Source organism: Eutrigla gurnardus (assembly GCF_963514095.1).
Source record: "Eutrigla gurnardus genome assembly, chromosome: 1".
In the NCBI taxonomy this organism is placed as follows: domain Eukaryota; kingdom Metazoa; phylum Chordata; class Actinopteri; order Perciformes; family Triglidae; genus Eutrigla; species Eutrigla gurnardus.
Genome location: NC_139915.1, coordinates 36,068,869 through 36,090,336, shown reverse-complemented (window position 1 = coordinate 36,090,336; position 21,468 = coordinate 36,068,869). Strand labels below are relative to the sequence as shown.

General features: G+C 45.0%; 2 protein-coding genes across 2 annotated transcripts in view; both read left to right on the top strand.

The window, feature by feature from the left end:
• LOC311018579 (uncharacterized protein) overlaps positions 1-21,468 on the top strand; it is a 722,019-nt gene that overhangs the window by 210,912 nt on the left and 489,639 nt on the right. The window lies entirely within an intron of this gene.
• On the top strand, positions 17,626-19,056 carry LOC311010764 (uncharacterized protein; the record flags this gene model as incomplete). Its single annotated transcript, XM_084005382.1, has 4 exons — positions 17,626-17,711; positions 17,809-17,876; positions 17,968-18,128; positions 18,283-19,056. 4 exons carry the CDS (start codon positions 17,626-17,628, stop codon positions 19,048-19,050), a joined length of 1,083 nt encoding a protein of 360 aa, XP_083861508.1. The 3' UTR covers positions 19,051-19,056.

Here is a 21,468-nt window from a genome sequence, read left to right as displayed (position 1 = left end):
GAGTGCCTGCGGTCACACGGCAGCGTCGCAGCCGCCTACCTGTGCTGCGCCCGCCTCTCCACCTCCACCATGTTCCGTGTTGTCCCTTGTTTATAACTCATACAAGCTAGCCAGCTATGGCGTTTCACGGTCAGCTTCAGTTCTCGCGTTGTTTTAGAGACGCTGGTATAATGCCGCCCATAGATATGATGCCGCCAACCGCTTCAAAGTCTCGCGATACCCGATCCATGACTCCGTAACCGATTCATCTAGGAATTCATTGATAATTCGTATCGATTGAGGAGGCTGCTACCGATGCAGCCGTATCTCTCACTTGTTGAACCGAATATCCGGTCGAATCGGTTTATCGTTTACAACCCTAATATCCTTTGTCACTCATCAGCTGTCAATCATCAGCTGTCTCATTATAATGGCGTAGCTTAGTGAAAGGCCAGTCAGGTTCTCTGAGCACCGCGGTCGTCTTTCCCTAAATCATGAAGAGTTCTCCTTCTCATCTTTCCTTCCCCTCATGACGTTTTTCCGAGGTCGAGGAAAAGTGGTGAGGAAGACGTGATGATGTCATTTTTTAACTTTTCTTCCTGGTTACTCTGTCCGTGTCTTCCAGCGGTTTCCCCGTGTTCCTGAGAGGTGTTGGAGTTTTAGTAAAACTTCTTTCCTGCTGAAATGTTTTGACTTTTTGACCACAGCCATCGTGTTTCCAACTTTTGTTGCCTTAAAAAGCTGATCGTTTATGGTCAGTTTTGCTAAATGTTCCTGTCAGAACCGAAACCACAAATTGAGGCGATACAAAGAGAGGCTCTTTCTTTCTACTCTGGCGCTCCACTGACTCACTGAGCTTTACAGCTGCATTTCAAAGGGTTATATCCTTCAGTTCTGTTTGTCTTGTAAATGTATTTTATTTCTGCTGGCTTCATCAGGTGCAACTGATAGATTTAATCAGTAAAGAAGCTCATGAAGTCACTCATACTGAGGACTATAGGGATACATGGCTCTAATACATGGCTTGTTCATAGACTGTAAAAGGGTCTGTAGGATCCACTAACTGGGTTCCTTTGTTGTTTATCCAGGAACCGCTGGTGCAGTGTACCAACGTAAACTCAAGTCTAACCTCAAGAAGAAGTTCCAGTGTTTGTTTGAGGGCATCACTAAAGCCGGAAACCCAACCCTCCTGAATCAGGTCTACACGGAGCTCCACGTCACAGAGGGAGGGACTGCAGAGGTCAATGAGGAACATGAGGTCAGACAGATTGAAACGGCATCCAGGAAACCAGACAGACCAGAAACAACCATCAGACAAGAAGACATCTTTAAAGGCTCACCTGGAAGGGATGAACCAATCAGAACAGTGATGACAAAGGGAGTGGCTGGCATCGGGAAAACAGTGTTAACACAGAAGTTCACTCTGGACTGGGCTGAAGACAAAGCCAACCAGGACATACAGTTCACGTTTCCATTCACTTTCAGAGAGCTGAACCTGCTGAAAGAGAAGAAGTTCAGCTTGGTGGAACTCCTTCATCACTTCTTCCCTGGAACCAAAGAAGCAGGAATCTGCAGGTTTGAAGGGTTCCAGGTTGTGTTCATCTTTGACGGTCTGGACGAGTGTCGACTTCCTCTGGACTTCCTCAACAACGAGATCCTGACTGATGTTACAGAGTCCACCTCGGTCCAAGTGCTGCTGACAAACCTCATCAGGGGGAAACTGCTTCCCTCTGCTCGTCTCTGGATAACCACAAGACCTGCAGCAGCCAATCAGATCCCTCCTGGGTGTGTTGACATGGTGACAGAGGTCAGAGGGTTCACTGACCCACAGAAGGAGGACTACTTCAGGAAGAGGTTCAAAGATGAGGAGCAGGCTAACAGGATCATCGCCCACATCAAGACCTCACGGAGCCTCCACATCATGTGCCACATCCCGGTCTTCTGCTGGATCACTGCTACAGTTCTGGAGGACGTGTTGAAGACCAGGGAGGGAGGGGAGCTGCCCAAGACCCTGACCGACATGTACATCCACTTCCTGGTGGTTCAGTCCAAACTGAAGAACGTCAAGTATGATAGAGGAGCTGAGACGGATCAACACTGGAGTCCAGAGACCGGGAAGATGATTGAGTCTCTGGGAAAACTGGCTTTTGAGCAGCTGCAGAAAGGAAACCTGATCTTCTATGAACCAGACCTGACAGAGTGTGGCATCGATATCAAAGCAGCCTCAGTGTACTCAGGAGTGTTCACACAGGTCTTCAGAGAGGAGAGAGGACTGTACCAGGACCAGGTGTTCTGCTTCGTCCATCTGAGTGTTCAGGAGTTTCTGGCTGCTCTTCATGTCCATCTGACCTTCATCAAGTCTGGTGTCAATCTGATGGCAGAAGAACCAACAACCTCCGGGGCGTCTGAAGTCACCAGAGACGAACCTGAACTAACACATCTGCACCAGAGAGCTGTGGACAAGGCCTTACAGAGTCCAAACGGACACCTGGACCTGTTCCTCCGCTTCCTTCTGGGTCTGTCACTAGAGACCAATCAGAAACACCTACGAGGTCTGCTGACACAAACAGGAAGTAGCTCACAGACCAATGAGGAAACAGTCGAGTACATCCAGGAGAAGCTTAATGAGGATCTGTCTCCAGAGAGAAGCATCAATCTGTTCCACTGTCTGAATGAACTGAATGATCGTTCTCTGGTGGAGGAGATCCAACGGTCCATGACTTCAGGACGTCTCTCCTACAAGAACCTGTCTCCTTCTTATTGGTCAGCTCTGGCCTTCATCTTACTGTCGTCAGAAAAACGTCTGGACGTGTTTGACCTGAAGAAATACTCTGCTTCAGAGGAGGCTCTTCTGAGGCTGCTGCCGGTGGTCCAAGCCTCCAGCAAAGCTCTGTAAATATAGTTTTTATATTCAAAATACAACGAACCACCATGGAATTACAAGGTTCTATCTGCATTCTGAATGATTTGATTGGTTTTCCAAACTGCAAAAAGTAAATAATAAATAGTAGTCATCCAAATAGTACTTGAGGAAAAAAGTATTTAGTGAAAAAACTATTCAAGTACTGAGTACTTGCTGATTTACTGTTTCAATAATCAGAACCTGAAAGTAAAATTGACAAAAAAATAAAATATCAATGTGCAAATTCATTCGGCTCCACCAAAAGAACAAATCACTAAAGAAACCCAACTCTTTTCTCTGCAGTTTGATGTTTAAAGGCGCTATATGTAAGAATGTGGCCAAAAACGGTACTACACTCAAATTCAAAACACTGCAGCGAGTCGTATCCGCCTCCCCCTCCACCCCCTCCCCTCCAGACTCGAGGTTGCCAGAGCTGTTGGCGTATCCAAACGCGCCGAAGGCAGCCGGACAGCGGAGTAACAACTTTACTAATTTGGATCATAGAAACAAACGTTAGCAGCACAACTCGTAACAGGACAATGCTAATGCTGCTAGCGTTAGCTGTGCTAACGTTTGTTTCTATGATCTAAATGAATAACGTTGTTACTCAACAGTTCAAAGTATTCGAAATGTCCATCCCCGTCCAGCTATGATGCTAACTTAGTTAGCCAAGCTCAACTTACCGGTCTAGGAGAAGAGTAGCCAATTCTGCATCCGATTTCAAATTCCTCTCAGCTTTCTACTGTCTCCACCGTTCAAATGCATCCCCTATATAGACCCCCGCTTTGCCTCGGTTTTTATCTTGGCCTTTTTGTGAATCATAACGAGCTCTTTTGGGTTTCGTTGCCTCCGCCATTGTAGCTCAGTCGAAACTGGCAACCCGTGGTTGCTCGGCAGCTGAGACTCTACTGACTGCAATGATTTGTTGACGCCAGTGGGTGGCGCCACGTGCCAAAACATGTTTTCAAAACATAAACATGATTTGCGGTCCACAAAAGATTTTTTTAAATGTGAATATTTTGGCTGTACTGTTGTTGTTGGTGAGTTCAGTATGTTATATGATCATTATTCCTGAGTCTCTATGACATATTAGGAGGATTTTACAGCCAGTTGCTTTAGATTTCTTACATATTGTACCTTTAAATATTTGGGCCATCAAAATGAACGTGTTAACGCGGGATGATTAATTTGTGGATTTAACACATTCATCTTTTTAATGCATTAACACTGTTGGCTCTCTGTACGTTGAAGTATAAAGAGAGAGAGAGTGAGACTGTGTCACGGATTCGGACAAGACGTGGACTTGAAAAAGAGAGGTGAGGACCCAAATGCAGTTAAAAAAGGGATTTATTTAAATTATTAACTAAATACAAAAACAAACTAAGACTAAAACAAAGTATCAAACAAAGAAAACCACAAGGGCAAAAACGGTCATCAACGAAACACTTACGAACAAAACCAAAACACGAAGGGACACGGGAGGCAGGACGCAGAGACGAATAAACCTGACGTGGTGCAACATGCAGGGGGTGACAGCGACAGCAAGATCGACAAACGACAATGACCCAACAAGAAACAGGGGAAACACACAGACTATATACACAGGGAGGCAGGGAGCTGACGAGGAACAGGTGAAACACATCAGGGCAGGCATGGTAATCAACACGAGAGGGTGGGGGAGTCAAGACAGCGGAAACAACAAGGACCAGGAAGTACGAGACAGGAAACCACACTGAGGGCAAAATAAAACAGGAAATCAAAACTAATGAAACAGAACATGACAAAACACAGATCATGACAGTACCCCCCCTCAAGGGACGGATCCCAGACGTCCCCAAGGTTCATGATACGTAGGGCGGGTGGAGGGGGCCAGGAGGAGGGATTCAAGATACGTAGGGTGGGTGGAGGGGGTCTGGGGGCAGGGCTCAGGAGGCCGGGCATGAGGGCGACCCAGTGGACGGGGCCGCTCAGGAGGCCGGGCATGAGGGCGACCCAGCGGGCGGTGCCGCTCAGGAGGCCGGGCATGAGGGCGACCTAGCGGGCGGGGCCGCTCAGGAGGCCGGGCATGAGGGCGACCTAGCGGGCGGGACCTCTCAGGAGGCCGGGCATGAGGGCGACCTAGCCGGCGGGGCCGCTCAGGAAGGCGACGTGGAGCAGGCATAGGACGACCCCCCGTCGGAACAGAACAAAACCAAAACACGAAGGGACACGGGAGGCAGGACGCAGAGACGAATAAACCTGACGTGGTGCAACATGCAGGGGGTGACAGCGACAGCAAGATCGACAAACGACAATGACCCAACAAGAGACAGGGGAAACACACAGACTATAGGGAGGCAGGGAGCTGACGAGGAACAGGTGAAACACATCAGGGCAGGCATGGTAATCAACACGAGAGGGTGGGGGAGTCAAGACAGCGGAAACAACAAGGACCAGGAAGTACGAGACAGGAAATGACACTGAGGGCAAAATAAAACAGGAAATCAAAACTAATGAAACAGAACATGACAAAACACAGATCATGACAGACGGTGAGTATGATGTCATCGGTTAGATTACAGCGTGGTACAGTGTGCAGCAGTGTATTGTGGGTACCGCATGTTTGTCGGTGAATAAATGCTACAACCAGACACAAGCTAACATTCCGTGTCTTGCCGTCAGCCGTCTGATAATTAAAGTGAAGGGGATTAGCACCGAAGTAAGCCAGACTTGTTCTGTTTTTTATTCTACATTTCTGATTCCTCTTCAGACTCAGTGGCTGTAACCTCTCAGAGAGAAGCTGTGAAGGTCTGTCCTCAGTTCTCAGCTCCCAGTCCTCCAGTCTAAGAGACCTGGACCTGAGTAACAACCACCTGCAGGATTCAGGACTGGAGCTGCTGTCTGCTGGTCTGAAGAGTCCACACTGTGGACTGGAAACTCTCAGGTCAGACTCAAGGACTTTGAGAAGTTTACCTATGAAGCTTCCAATGATCCGTTTACATGCACCAAATATTCACTTCTTTGCTCTTATTCCTGAAAAGACACTTTTGCTACTAATCTGTTTCCATGGCTGATGAAACAGTTTCTGCTGGTAACGATCTAACAGCAGAAGAACAAAATCACTAAAGAAACCAAACGTCTTGTTTGTCTTTCCCCTGCCGTTCTAACTTTGAATAGTTTTACAAATCCAGCTGGCGTTTCTAAATGCTGTTGTCGTCATGAGGCTATGAACTCAGACAGGACGGCGTTTGGTTTCCTGGTGTATCTGGGACTTCACAACATGTACAAAGCAGCAATAGTGGTTATTTCATCCGTGATGGAGGAACCCTGGTTGGTTCTACATGGAGATAAGCCCCGCCTCCTCGCTGGTGTGTCTAGCATGAGTGTCGTGACTAAACACAAATGATCCCACAAATAAAACCAATTCATCCTGCAGTCAAACTCAAACATCACTTCAGGTTTGGTGTGAACGCAGCAGAAGAACTCACTTTCTGCTTGGAATGATAAGATTCTATCTAGTAAAACATGAAAAGAATCAATGATTTTCAAGGAATACAAAGAGTTTTCTCATCATGTTTGAACACGTGAAGTTAGTGTTGGAACAGTGTCCACAGAAGTTACATTGAATTCTTTTCTACCACATTTTACATTTATTTCTGCTTTTAGGATGAGTTTTTTTCTCATTGATAAAATCCTTGCTGGTTAAGTTTAAAGGTCAATGAATGAAATGTTCTTGTTGGTCTTGTGAAGGACTGCAATACAAACACAAGTTAAGTCTTTGTAAAGCCTGTTTTCGATCTTGCTGAGGAGTTTTCATTGTTAATTCCAAGGAGACGAACAGTTGTTTGTTCTAGTTTCATCACACATTTCTGATTCCTCTTCAGACTCAGTGGCTGTAACCTCTCAGAGAGAAGCTGTGAAGGTCTGTCCTCAGTTCTCAGCTCCCAGTCCTCCAGTCTAAGAGACCTGGACCTGAGTAACAACCACCTGCAGGATTCAGGACTGGAGCTGCTGTCTGCTGGTCTGAAGAGTCCACACTGTGGACTGGAAACTCTCAGGTCAGACTCAAGGACTTTGAGAAGTTTACCTATGAAGCTTCCAATGATCCGTTTACATGCACCAAATATTCACTTCTTTGCTCTTATTCCTGAAAAGACACTTTTGCTAAAGTTCACATGGCGGCTCTAAAAGAGCAGTTGAACACATGAATGTCTGATATGTTCTGAGACTCCAAGTTTTGTATTTGACTTTATTCTCAGAATACTTGTTATTTAATTAATAATGTTACTTAATTCCTCCAGTTCAATATGAAAACTGACAACAAACAGAGTTGAGATGTTATTGAATTACAGTTTTCTTTGCTAGTTGGTTTAAATCAGTAGCCAGATCTTTGTTGGGACACCAGGTCTGAAGACAGACCACATAGACTGGTTCTACTGTTGTTTCTTGACTTCTCGTCCTCCTCTATCCGTCTCTGTCCATCACTCAGCCACGCTTATCCCACCCAGTACAACATCAACACAACAACACAGAATGATCACTTTTTCTCAGTTTAAAAGTCCCCAGAAGTGACAGAAGTGTGTGTGTCTTCAGTCTGTCAGGTTGTCTCATCACAGAGGACGGCTGTTCTTCTCTGGCCTCAGCTCTGGACTCCAACCCCTCCTATCTGAGACAGCTGGACCTGAGCTACAATCATCCAGGAGACTCAGGAGTCAAGCTGCTGTCTGCTGGACTGGAGGGTCCACACTGGAGACTGGACTCTCTCAGGTGAGGACAGGTGGACAGACATCAGACTGGTCTCTCAGGTGAGGACAGGTGGACAGACATCAGACTGGACACTCTCAGGTGAGGACAGATGGACAGACATCAGACTGGACTCTCAGGTTCAGGACAGGTGGACAGACATCAGACTGGACTCTCAGGTGAGGACAGATGGACAGACATCAGACTAGACACTCTAAGGTGAGGACAGATGGACAGACATCAGACTGGACTCTCAGGTGAGGACAGATGGACAGACATCAGACTGGACACTCAGGTGAGGACAGATGGACAGACATCAGACTGGACTCTCAGGTTCAGGACAGGTGGACAGACATCAGACTGGACTCTCAGGTGAGGACAGATGGACAGACATCAGACTAGACACTCTAAGGTGAGGACAGATGGACAGACATCAGACTGGACTCTCAGGTGAGGACAGATGGACAGACATCAGACTGGACTCTCAGGTGAGGACAGATGGACAGACATCAGACTGGACACTCAGGTGAGGACAGGTGGACAGACATCAGACTGGACTCTCAGGTGAGGACAGATGGACAGACATCAGACTAGACACTCTAAGGTGAGGACAGATGGACAGACATCAGACTGGACTCTCAGGTGAGGACAGATGGACAGACATCAGACTGGACACTCAGGTGAGGACAGATGGACAGACATCAGACTGGACTCTCAGGTTCAGGACAGGTGGACAGACATCAGACTGGACTCTCAGGTGAGGACAGATGGACAGACATCAGACTAGACACTCTAAGGTGAGGACAGATGGACAGACATCAGACTGGACTCTCAGGTGAGGACAGATGGACAGACATCAGACTGGACTCTCAGGTGAGGACAGATGGACAGACATCAGACTGGACACTCAGGTGAGGACAGGTGGACAGACATCAGACTGGACTCTCAGGTGAGGACAGATGGACAGACATCAGACTAGACACTCTAAGGTGAGGACAGATGGACAGACATCAGACTGGACTCTCAGGTGAGGACAGATGGACAGACATCAGACTGGACTCTCAGGTGAGGACAGATGGACAGACATCAGACTGGACTCTCAGGTGAGGACAGATGGACAGACATCAGACTGGACTCTCAGGTGAGGACAGATGGACAGACATCAGACTGGACTCTCAGGTGAGGACAGGTGGACAGACATCAGACTGGACTCTCAGGTGAGGACAGGTGGACAGACATCAGACTGGACTCTCAGGTGAGGACAGGTGGACAGACATCAGACGGGACTCTCAGGTGAGGACAGATGGACAGACATCAGACTGGACACTCAGGTGAGGACAGATGGACAGACATCAGACTGGACACTCTCAGATGAGGACAGATGGACTCTCAGGTGAGGACAGATGGACAGACATCAGACTGGACTCTCAGGTGAGGACAGGTGGACAGACATCAGACTGGACTCTCAGGTGAGGACAGGTGGACAGACATCAGACTGGACTCTCAGGTGAGGACAGGTGGACAGACATCAGACGGGACTCTCAGGTGAGGACAGATGGACAGACATCAGACTGGACACTCAGGTGAGGACAGATGGACAGACATCAGACTGGACACTCTCAGATGAGGACAGATGGACTCTCAGGTGAGGACAGATGGACAGACATCAGACTGGACTCTCAGGTGAGGACAGATGGACAGACATCAGACTGTACTCTCAGGTGAGGACAGATGGACAGACATCAGACTGGACTCTCAGGTGAGGACAGATGGACAGACATCAGACTGGACACTCTCAGCTGGGGACAGATGGACAGACATCAGACTGGACTCTCAGGTGAGGACAGATGGACAGAAATCAGACTGGACTCTCAGGTGAGGACAGATGGACAGACATCAGACTGGACTCTCAGGTGAGGACAGATGGACAACAGTCTCTGACTGAGGAGCTGGGCTTCATGTTTCCTGGTGTTTGCATGTCTTCCTGCAGGGTGGACCATGGGGGACAGCAGAGACTGAGACCTGGTCTGATGAAGTGTGAGTATGTCTTCAGTAACTCAGCTGCTCCAGATTTGAACGTGTTCATGACTGAAATCCGATTCTAATCAGGACGTAGCGTTTGTTTCTTCGTGGCTGTAAAGATGTTGTGTTGTGTTCACACCAAACGCCACATTTTCACCTTCAATTCCACACAAAGTCAACGCAGAGACGCAAACGGACGCCAATTCCTGCCGGACGGCAACGGAGGCGAATACCCAACATTCCCGTTGTTGTGGTGTTTGTGTGAGTTTAAATATTTGAAGTGAAGAGAGAAGTTCCTGAGACTCTGTGTCTCTAAAGCGTCTCAGCGTTGAGATGGTCCTCCTGTCGTCCTGACGTCCCTGAATCCTAAATGGAGGACCCAGATGTTGTCTCCTGGGTCTGTGGTCCCCCAGAGCTCTACCATAGTAGCTCACATTAGTCCACAGACCAGACCACAGTTTGGTCTGGTTTCAATCTTTACTCATTTTAGGCCCAACTGTGATATTTTTACTACCAACGATGTCGTTTTGTAGCGTTTTTGTTTTGTTCGTTAAGGTTTTTTCAGACGGTTTCAAACGTTGACCGTTGGGTCCAGAAAACACGTTGTTTCCCTGGAAACGTAATAGAGAGTGGAGATGAGTTGTATGGGGACGTAGTTTAGTGGGAGACAGAGATGAACCTTTAGCTGCATTGTGTTTGTTCTCTCCATCAGATGTCTGTGAACTGGAACTGGACACAAACACAGTCAGCAGAAACCTCAAACTGGACGGCAACAACAGGAAGGTGACACGTGTGGACGACGACCAGTCATATCCAGATCATCCAGACAGATTTGTCTCAGAGCCTCAGCTGCTGTGTAGAGACGGTCTGACTGGTCGCTGTTACTGGGAGGTCCAGTGGAGAGGAAGGGTTGATTTATCAGTGAGTTACAGAGGAATCAAGAGGAGAGGAGAAGACTCTGAGTTTGGAGGGAATGATCAGTCCTGGAGTCTGTTTTGTTATGATGGTGGTTACTCTGTCAGTCACAATAACAAACAAACATACATCTCCTCCTCCTCCTCCTCCTCCTCCTCTGGTGTGGTAGCAGTGTACTTGGACTGTCCTGCTGGCACTCTGACCTTCTACAAAGTCTCCTCTGACAAACTGATCCACCTCCACACCTTCAACACCACATTCACTGAACCTCTTTATCCTGGGTTTAGAGTCTGGTCTGGATCATCAGTGTCTCTGCGTCGTCTTTAGGTCTGAAGTCGTGTTCACACCGAACGTGAAGCTCATTTTTCACACGCTGTGATTACATATCCAATCCATTCCAATCCACTTTATTTAGATCCCATTTTAACAAACACAAGGTTTTCCAAAGTGCTGCACAAGATAAAACACAATAAAAAGTACAGAATAGAAAGATAAAAGGAATCAAATAAACAGATCAGATAAAAATATGCACGTATACACATAAAATCATCAAATCAACTCCCTACATGGTGTCAGAAGACAAAGACAATCCATCCAGAGTCAATTCAAAGATGAGAATCTGTGTCTCTAAAGAGTCTCAGCCAGGAACCAGATGTTGTCTCCTGGGTCTGTGTCCCCCAGAGGTCTAGATAGTAGACCACATTAGTCCAGAGACCAGACTATGTGAGGAACCAGAGACTGTGGTCCCCCAGAGGTCTAGATAGTAGATCACATCAGTCCAGAGACCAGACTATGTGAGGAACCAGAGACTGTGGTCCCCCAGAGGTCTAGATAGTAGTTCACATTAGTCCAGAGACCAGACTATGTGAGGAACCAGAGACTGTGGTCCCCCAGAGGTCTAGATAGTAGCTCACATTAGTCCAGAGACCAGACTATGTGAGGAACCAGAGACTGTGGTCCCCCAGAGGTCTAGATAGTAGCTCACATTAGTCCAGAGACCAGACTATGTGAGGAACCAGAGAGTGTGGTCCCCCAGAGGTCTAGATAGTAGACCACATTAGTCCAGAGACCAGACTATGTGAGGAACCAGAGACTGTGGTCCCCCAGAGGTCTAGATAGTAGCTCACATTAGTCCAGAGACCAGACCAGACTATGTGAGGAACCAGAGCCTGTGGTCCCCCAGAGGTCTAGATATTAGCTCACATTAGTCCAGAGACCAGACTATGTGAGGAACCAGAGACTGTGGTCCCCCAGAGGTCTAGATAGTAGACCACATTAGTCCAGAGACCAGACTATGTGAGGAACCAGAGAGTGTGGTCCCCCAGAGGTCTAGATAGTAGCTCACATTAGTCCAGAGACCAGACTATGTGAGGAACCAGAGACTGTGGTCCCCCAGAGGTCTAGATAGTAGCTCACATTAGTCCAGAGAGCAGACTATGTGAGGAACCAGAGACTGTGGTCCCCCAGAGGTCTAGATAGTAGCTCACATTAGTCCAGAGACCAGACTATGTGAGGAACCAGAGACTGTGGTCCCCCAGAGGTCTATAGTAGACCACATTAGTCCAGAGACCAGACTATGTGAGGAACCAGAGACTGTCTGTGGTCCCCCAGAGGTCTAGATAGTAGATCACATTAGTCCAGAGAGCAGACTATGTGAGGAACCAGAGACTGTGGTCCCCCAGAGGTCTAGACCCTTGAATGGCTGACATCATTGAAGCTGTTCTTCTATATTAGTTCCACATATTCTATTGTAAATGTTCCGTTTTCATAATGATGTAACGATGTCATTCTACTATCTGACTGTGTGTATTGTTCTGCACCAATCACCACGTCACATTCCTTGTGTGTGAAAACATACTTGTCAATGAAGTGTTTGTGATCGTGTATTGATCCAGAAGATCCTTCAGTGTTTGGAATGAGATCTGCAATGTATCCCCTTCCACCTCTGCTCAACTCTTCTGCATGCTTCCCTTTCTCTCTCATGTTACTCTGATGGATAGTTGAACATGAAAACAAGAAATTACTATTCATTGGAATTCAAATAGAGTTCATACATTTTCATTTGATGCAAGTTTTATTTTAGAGGAAGAAAAGAACAGAATAAAGTTTGTCTTCACAATCTGGCATGGTTTTCCATTTTATTGTTTTGAAATGATCTTTTTCTTTAGAAAGGCAAATTACCATCACATACATGAATTCCAATCTTAGTCATTCAAAGACAGATAAAGATGCTTCCAGGAAGTCCATGTGATTTGGTCCATATTGGCCTTCTGGAATGTTTTTCTGAGAAGTGTTTAGATGGTATTTTGACTGGCAAACACTGGAAGAGGTCTAACATCCGAGGAAGAATCTTCATCCTGATTGACTCTATCCGGGAGCTTCAACTTAAAAAGGGAATAACATTCCATCTTTGGATGTCAGACTTTCTCTTTGAATGGAACGGGCCGTCATTGATATCATACAGTCTTGAGAAGTCCCTCGGTAATGAGACACCTAAATATTTCATGGACTCAGCCTCCCGTTTCCAGTTGGACATGGTCCTAATGGAGGGTGGGGGGGTCATAGTTGAATGTCAGTACTTGAGTTTTGTTATTAATTTTACAACCAGAAATGAAACCAAATTCCTCTAATAATTTCATCCATTTTGGGAGTGTGTGTGTAGTTGTATTAAACGTATCAATAAGTGGTCAGCAAACAGGGCCAGTTTTTGCCCCCGGATGTCGTTGTTGCCCCCTTTCTATCTGATCTTTGCCTAATCAATGACTTCTGGGTTCTATAAACAGGGCGAAGAGGAGCGGCCATCACAGCACCCTCGTCTCCTTCCTCTTTCCAGAATGAATGAATGGTTAAATCACCGTTGATTTGAATTCTAGCTGTTGCTTTGTTGTATAATGCTGCAATCGTGTGGATTATAGTTGTATGAAAGCCACGTTTTAAAGTCCTTTCTATAAAAACTGAATGGAAGGCTTTCTCTGCATCCAAACTTCATATCAGTGTCTCTAGTTTGTGTGATTTGTCTCATAATGTGTGGTGTTTTCCTGATATTATCTTGGTCTGTGTTTGTCTGACAAAGCCAGTCTGGTCCTCATGTATTAATACTGCTAGTATATGTTCTATTCTTTAGTTCAAATGGAGGGGAATCCTTTAGAATCCTTATTTAGAAGACTTACAGGGCCATAACTCCCACACTCCAGCCTGTCTTTGCCCTCTTTAGGTAGGATTGAAATCATTGCCTCCCTCCATGAGGGGGGGTTTAATAATGTTGGAATGAATTGATCTTGCATTGTTTTGGACCATTCTGTGGTAAAGCCGTCTGTCCCTGGAGACTTCCCCCCTTTCATTCTCCTGATTGCTGATTGAATGTCTTCTTTTGTTATTTAGATATGAATTTGTCATTTTGTTCATCAGTAACCTTTGGGAGGTTTATCTGGGCCAGGAAGGCATCCATCTGGTTGGCGTTGCTCGTCTGGTTGGGAATAGAATGTTTGATAGTAGTTTGGAAAGCGTTGTTTAACTTTCTCTGGACAAGTTTCTATTTCTTTTGTTGCAGAATTTCTTCTTTTATGTTTAGTTCTATCCGCTTGTTGTTTTCTTAACTTCTATGATAGAAGTCTCAGTGATTTCCCACCGACTTCATAGTATTGTTGCTTTGTGAAAAGGAGTTTTCTTTGGATTTCCTGAGTATTTATTTCATCTATTTCTTTTTTTCATTGTATAATCTTATGTTTGTTGTCATCTTGGGGAGACTTTGCATGTTGGTTCTGTCGTCTCTTCAAGTCCTCTTCTCATGTTCTAACTTTTTCTTCTCTAATTGTCTTCTCATATGAGGAGATGGCTATTATTTGACCCCTGATCACCGCTTTTAGTGCATCCCAGAGAATAGCTGGAGTCACTTCTTCATCATCATTATTTTCCAAATCCATTTTAAAACTTAGTTTTTATTTAAGTTTCATTCAAAATCATGTACAGAATCATATTTCATCACATCTGCTGTTTCATACACAAGATAACAGTCAAGGTAACAACAAAAGCGACGGAGACTATACTGACAAAGAAAACTATAAAATACAATAGAATAAAGCAAGGTGAAATAAAAGACAGAGTTATATTAGTATATCCATAGCAGGGCTCCACCTTTTAGTGAAGATGTGTTTTTGAAGTCTCAGGGAATATGTTATTTCTTCCATTTGATATATTTCCTTTATTTTTTCCCTCCACATATTGGCCCTCATTTATCAATCTTGCGTGAAAACGGGCGCAGATCTGAGCGTAGATTTGGTCGTACGACAGGAAACACGTGTGATTTATGAAACGTTCGTATCTGACCAATCTCAGCGTAGGAATGAGCGGGTCTTGATAAATGCGGCGGCTGAATTCAATCGTCATTAACATGTTACGCCCTTAAATATTCCTGGTTCGGAGGCCCCGCCCACTGAGGTCAAACATGGAGAGACCAAATACTGGTAAGAAAACAAACTTTTCCGACACGGAGATCGGCTTCCTAACATCTGAAGTGGAGCGAAAAAAAGATGTGCTTTTCTGCAGTTTGAAGAGTGGAGTGAAAGGGGCATAAAAACGCTGTCTGGAAGAAGATCACGGAGGCAGTCAACAGCGTTGCCGTAGAGGAACGGACTCCGGCTGAGGTTTGGATATAATTATCAATAACTTAACCTACGCCTCACAACTTAAATTAATCTTTTCATCCGCAGCCTAAAAGCTTATGCCTGCTAATTAATCAAGACTATTCTTTACATTTAGGTCAAGAAAAAGTGGTCCGATTTAAAGCTGGCCACCAAAAAGCTTGTTGCTGCACTGAAGCCAGCATCAGGCAGACTGGAGGAGGCCAACCAGACTCCAGCCTGATCCTGACGGGGACCGAGGACAACATTGCCTCATTGATAGGGTCAGAGTCCATCTCTGGCATAAGCGGTGGAGGAGTCACGGACGCACTCGCGTCAGAGCCAGAGCAGAATGGGAACCAACAACCCCCTTTTGCTTGCATTGTAAAAATCAACCTGACTGTACACAATTTCTTACAAATAATGAGGCTTACTCATGTTACATGGGTGACATTTGTATTGTATTAAATGTTTGAGAGCCAGGCACCAGCATGATGTCGGCCAGGTCTCCTCCCCAGAGCGGTCCCACTGCTGCCCCCCGTGCTGCGCCCAGACCAAACATCATCACTGCAGAGGTTCTGGAGAGACAGGCGGAGATGTGCACTTTATTGACAGCAGTTGTCGGAGCACTTGGGGCAATAAATGACACCCTAAAAGGAATAAATGAAACTGTAAAAAAGCCATAATAAAATGTTCAAATGACTATACGTTGTCCGTTTAGTATGCCTTTTTCACCAACAATATTTCACATTACTGATTAAATACTGCATTTGCACGAGTTTAAGGTATACTTTAGGTTTTAAAAGCTCTGAATGAGGTCCTGTCTCCTCCGTATCGCCCCCAGTGGAGGCTGTGCTGGCCACGGTTCCATGGGCATTGGTGCGTCTGTTTAAACTATCATATCATATATATATCGTTTAGTTTCTGCCTAATGCTTACAGTTTTTTTCAATTGTTTACATGCAATTTTGAAAACCGGGTTCTTTTAAAAAAAAATATAATCACAATTATCCAAACACCACACTCAATTTGCATAATTCCTAGATTGTTTGCAAAATGACTCACTTTAGTCAAAACATACACACTTCAGTCAAAACACACTTCAGTCAAAACATACACACATATGTGTGAAAATGCTATTAGTTTTCATTGAACCAACACAGTCCTCAATGATCAGACACTATTGCAGCCAGTTTCACACTGCTGTGATCAATAAAAAACACATTTGTAAAAAAACTGATTTTAGGAAATAGCATGTGCTAGATTTTTGTCCAGACATTGTTATGTAAGGGATAATTTAGATAAAAATAGTGACAAACCCATAACATTCTCCATGATTAGTTTGAGATATAGGGAGAATGTACACAAATAGGCCTACTATAAACTTACCAAGCACTGCACAACACTGATGCTGCAGACTGAATATTTCAAGTATTTATTTGATCTACCTCTTCCTCTCTCTCCTTCTTCTCCTCTTCCTCTACCTGGGCCTCCTCCTCTACCTCCTTCTCCTCTTCCTCTACCTCCTTCATCTCCTCTTTGAGCTCCCCCTCTCATTCTCACTCTTCTTCTTCTTCTAGCTCCTTCCATTGTTGTTGAAGACAGGTGAACTCACCTGCTGCCTTTTATAGCACACCTGAGTGCTGCGTTTTCCAATAAGCCCATGTGTGATTCCACACTTGGTGGATGTGATGATCCAATGTGTTCATTAGTGTGGTCGTTGGCAATCCGGGGCTTTGTAATGACAAGGAAGTAACCTCACAATCCTTCTCTGTGTCTAAGGTGTGAAAATGTGTGTAGCGTTTTACAAATCCCTGTGTAATGTTTTACAAAAAGGGTGAAGCAGACATTGTGTGTAATGTTGTGCAAATCTGTGGAGGTGTTTTGCTCCTTGGAGTAGAATTTCGCAAATTGTGTGGACATTTTTATTTTAGTGTGTAAACAATCGTAAAAACCTGTAAACACTAAAAGTGGTTGCTATGCCCAAATCATCCCAACCTCTAGCTTTGGTGACCATGCCCTAAACAAAAGCACCAAACCTGCAAACACAATATATGCTTTGCACTGGGTTTGAAATTCTCCAACACACTTCTTGCAAAACACGACACACTGTTTTTTTACATAAGACACATTGTTCAAAAAGGAAGACTCATGCAATCGTTGGGAAAACACATCGATTTCAAACACAAAACACAACTAAAATTGGAAAAGCACACTGACTCACACACATGAACACATTTAACATCTAATTGTAGACCAATCAGTGTAAGCCATAGCACTACAAACACACCTGATGTGAGCTCAGCTCCTTTGTGCCAACTTTGGAAACATGGAGGCAGGAAGAGGGAGAGGAAGAGCAGCAGCAAGACGAGGAAGAGGACGAAGAAGGGGAGCAGGCAACAGAAGACAAATATCCCATGACATGAGGGCCACTTTGGTGGACCATGTTCTAAATCATGGCCTTACAATGAGGGAGGCTGGGCAGAGAGTCCATCCAAACCTGAGTCGCTACTCAGTAGCCTCAATGATTACAACGTTCAGACTGGAAAACAGGTATGTTTTGAAGTTTCCACACTAAAATGGACCAAAGAAATGACAGTATTGCACATTGTTCAAATGCACAGTACAATACATTGGTGTATTACCGTAGGTCTATGGGTTTAAAGTATGATGTTTCATTTTCTACAGAACTGCCAGACGACCTGCACAGGGTGGAAGGCAGGCTATGTTCAGTGATGAACAGGAGGCGGCCATCGTCAATATTGTTTTGGCAAATAATGAAATCCGGCTTGGTGATTTGAGAGAGCAGATCCTTGCAGATCAAATAACCTTCACTGGCATCAACACTGTCAGCATATCTACACTCTCCTGATCCTCAAAAAGCACAACATCTCACTGAAGCAGCTATATCCAGTTCCATTCCAGAGGAACAGTGTGAGAGTCAAAGACCTCCGTCATGACTATGTGCAAGTAAGCCCCACACACACACACACACACACACACACACACACACACACACACACACACACACACACACAGTATTGTGTGTAAATGTATATGTGATAGTCCTGTGTTTTCAATCACACTATATTCACTGTACATTATCTACATGTTTCTGTTTTAGAGGTTCCTGGAACTTGATGCAGCTCCACAGCAGCATGACTTTATTTGTGTAGATGAGGCTGGGTTCAACCTGGAGAAAACCAGACGTCGGGGCCCAAACATTACTGGGCAAAGGGCCATAGTGCATGTCCCTGGTCAGCGCGGGGGAAATATCACCTTGTGTGCCGCCATCAGTGTACAGGGAGTCCTGCATCACCACTCCATCCTCGGTCCCTACAACACAGCCCTCATTAGTGGCTTTCTGGACACACTTCATGAACCAGTAGTCCAGGACGGCCCAGAGCAGCCCCAGTTTGTTGTCGTCTGGGATAACGTCAGTTTCCATCGGGCGGCTCTGGTCCGGGACTGGTTCACCGACCATAATAGATTCATTCCACTCAACTTGCCACCGTACAGCCCATTTCTGAATCCAGTTGAGGAGTTCTTTTCAGCATGGCGCTGGAAGGTTTATGACCGTCAACCACATGCCCGCATGCCTCTTCTACAAGCCATGGAAGAGGCATGCGGCCACATTGAGGTGAGGTCCATACAGGGTTGGATTCGGCATGCAAGGAGATCTTTCCCCCGTTGCTTGGCAAGGGAGGACGTTGCCTGTGATGTGGATGAGGTGATGTGGCCAAATGCCAACAGGAGACGGGATCCAGAGCCTAAATGTCTTCCAATCCTTTTCTTACAACTCTGTTTTGTAGAACATTTTAGTTACCATGTCTTTGTGTTTTGTTTTTTTTACTTTTACAAAAACCTGAAAAAAAATAAAAATACATTCTGAAGCGTTTCCATTTAGTTTTCATGTGTCTAGATCAACTGTAGTGGAGCAATCTTTCACACAAAAAATCTATATGAGACTTTTAAAGTCAAACCATCCAAAGTACTAAATCCAGCTGTGTTTTGCATGAAGCACATCTGTGTGTTGTTGCTGCTGTTTTTACGGGATCTTTATTCCGTTCCACAACATACACGAGACAACACAGCGCAGAACCGGAACTCCCGTTCCTCTGGTAACAAGCAGTAGAGAACAGCACCATCTATTGATAAAATGACGGTACTACAACACTCCCACTTCATTTTACAATAGCATTTTAAGGCTTTAAATAATATTACAGAGCCGTGCTCTTCTTCACAAAATAAACCTTTAAACAACAACAAAGGCTTCCCTTTTTCCTTGTTTTTCCAAATTGCCTTGCTTAGTGCTATTAAATAATTTGCAATTAAACTCCTGTCATCTGTCTTTAAACCCATTTTTTTTCATTTACAGTCACTTTCTGGAACTCTTTTCCACATGCTTTTAGACTTGCTTTAACCCGGCAGCGTTCGGCGTTCACCTGTCAAGCACAAACCACTCTACACATCCAATCTCTAACAGGGAAAAGTCCAATCTCTCCCCTGAGATACTCAAACTTCTGTTTAGTCAGTGGCTTGGTCAAGATGTCCGCTTTCATGTCATCTGTTGGACAATATTGCAGTTCTGTTTGTCCATTCTGCACACATTCACGGGTGTAGTGGTAGCGGATGTCTATGTGTTTAGTCCTGGAGTGGTTCACTGGCTCCTTGGTTGTCCTCCAGGATCACTGTGGACGTAGCCTCCATTCCAAGATCTCTCAGTAATCCTCTCAGCCAGATAGCTTCTTGAGCGGCTTGACTGAGTGCGACGTATTCAGCTTCTGCTGTTGAAAGTGCAACTGTTACCTGTTTCTTGCTGAGCCAGCTCACCGCTCCTCCACTCAGTAGAAATAGATTGCCTGTCGTAGAGTGACGGTCATCCTGATCACCAGCCCAGTCAGCATCTGAGAATCCCATCAAAGCTCCAGAGTCTGACTGCTCATACTTGAGAGCAAGGTTCACTGTCCCTTTCAAGTATGGAAATCTCCTCTTCACAGCTGTTGAACACAGTCTCATCCCTACTCGTCACATACTGACGATTGGTCATATCCCCTCTGCGTCTATTTCCGACGCAGAGGGTCATCAGTCTGATTTGAACGCAAATCCCTCATCGGTTGATTTTGACGCAAGGGGGTTAGCCAACGTGCGGTTTGCCTGCGCTGGAAGTTTCGGTTTCAGGTGATGCATTTTGTGTTACAGGTGTTTATCTTGACTGTATATATGTTTTTTATTTAGCTGTGGTGTAAGTGGAGTTGGATTACAAACAAACAAATAAATAAATAGGAAGACATATTTTCCTTCAGGCAATCATTTATCGTGCATGGAGACGCTCCTTAGGACCATTGCGTTTTTCGACATCCCACGTAAGAATTGCCTGCTATTCTGCTTAAATAATTAAACAGCATGCCCTCATCAAAAGCAAGCAAATTATGCTGTTAAATTGTTGCCATTTGTAGTTGTGTTTTTTTGGTAATGTTTATGCGCACTGTATACGATTTCATAGGATAGATATATACAACATCTTAGGCGGGTCCACACCGCACCGACTGCCCGACTCGCGTCGGTAAATGAAGTCGGGCTACTTAATATGGCCGACTCGAATGGCGGATTACACATTTGAATCGGCTGAAATGAACGCCGACGTGGGCCGATTCGAGCGACCACACCAAGGAGACTCATGTCACGGACGCCGACTCTCTCAAAGACGCCGATTTTCGGTCCGGTGTGGCGGGTCCACACCGGTGGCAACCCTAAGTGCTACACATAGTTAGCTAATAGTTAGCCAGGAGAACACGCTATGTTTTCTAGAACGATGAACTGAATGCAATCTAGTTGCTAGTCACTGAACTAGCTCAGACTATGTGAGATTGAAATCTGAATAAAAATGTTGGATTCAAGTTAACCCGGGCAAGTTCATGTCACAACGCATCAACTGCCAAGACTTCAATTCAATGATTTGCAAGCTGGTAAACATCCATGGACACCAAAGATACCATATAATAGGGCTAGGTTAAGGATCATTCTATAGCTTGAATAAAATGAACTGAACGTGAACTATTGAAATGGTGTATTAAAAACGATTCATTTTTAATCTGTGTGAACTGAATTTGTAACTATTTTATGTGAAGTATGGACTTACACATCACTTAAAGTATTCATATTGTAATTTGTAGTTTGGTGATCTATTCTATATTATATTGATTTGTTTTTCTCTTTCTCAACAGGTTCCCTTATCCCTGTCACTTCCAACTACTGATTAGCAGCACCCTATAACAACACAAAGGCACTTTGAAGAGCCACATTTGTA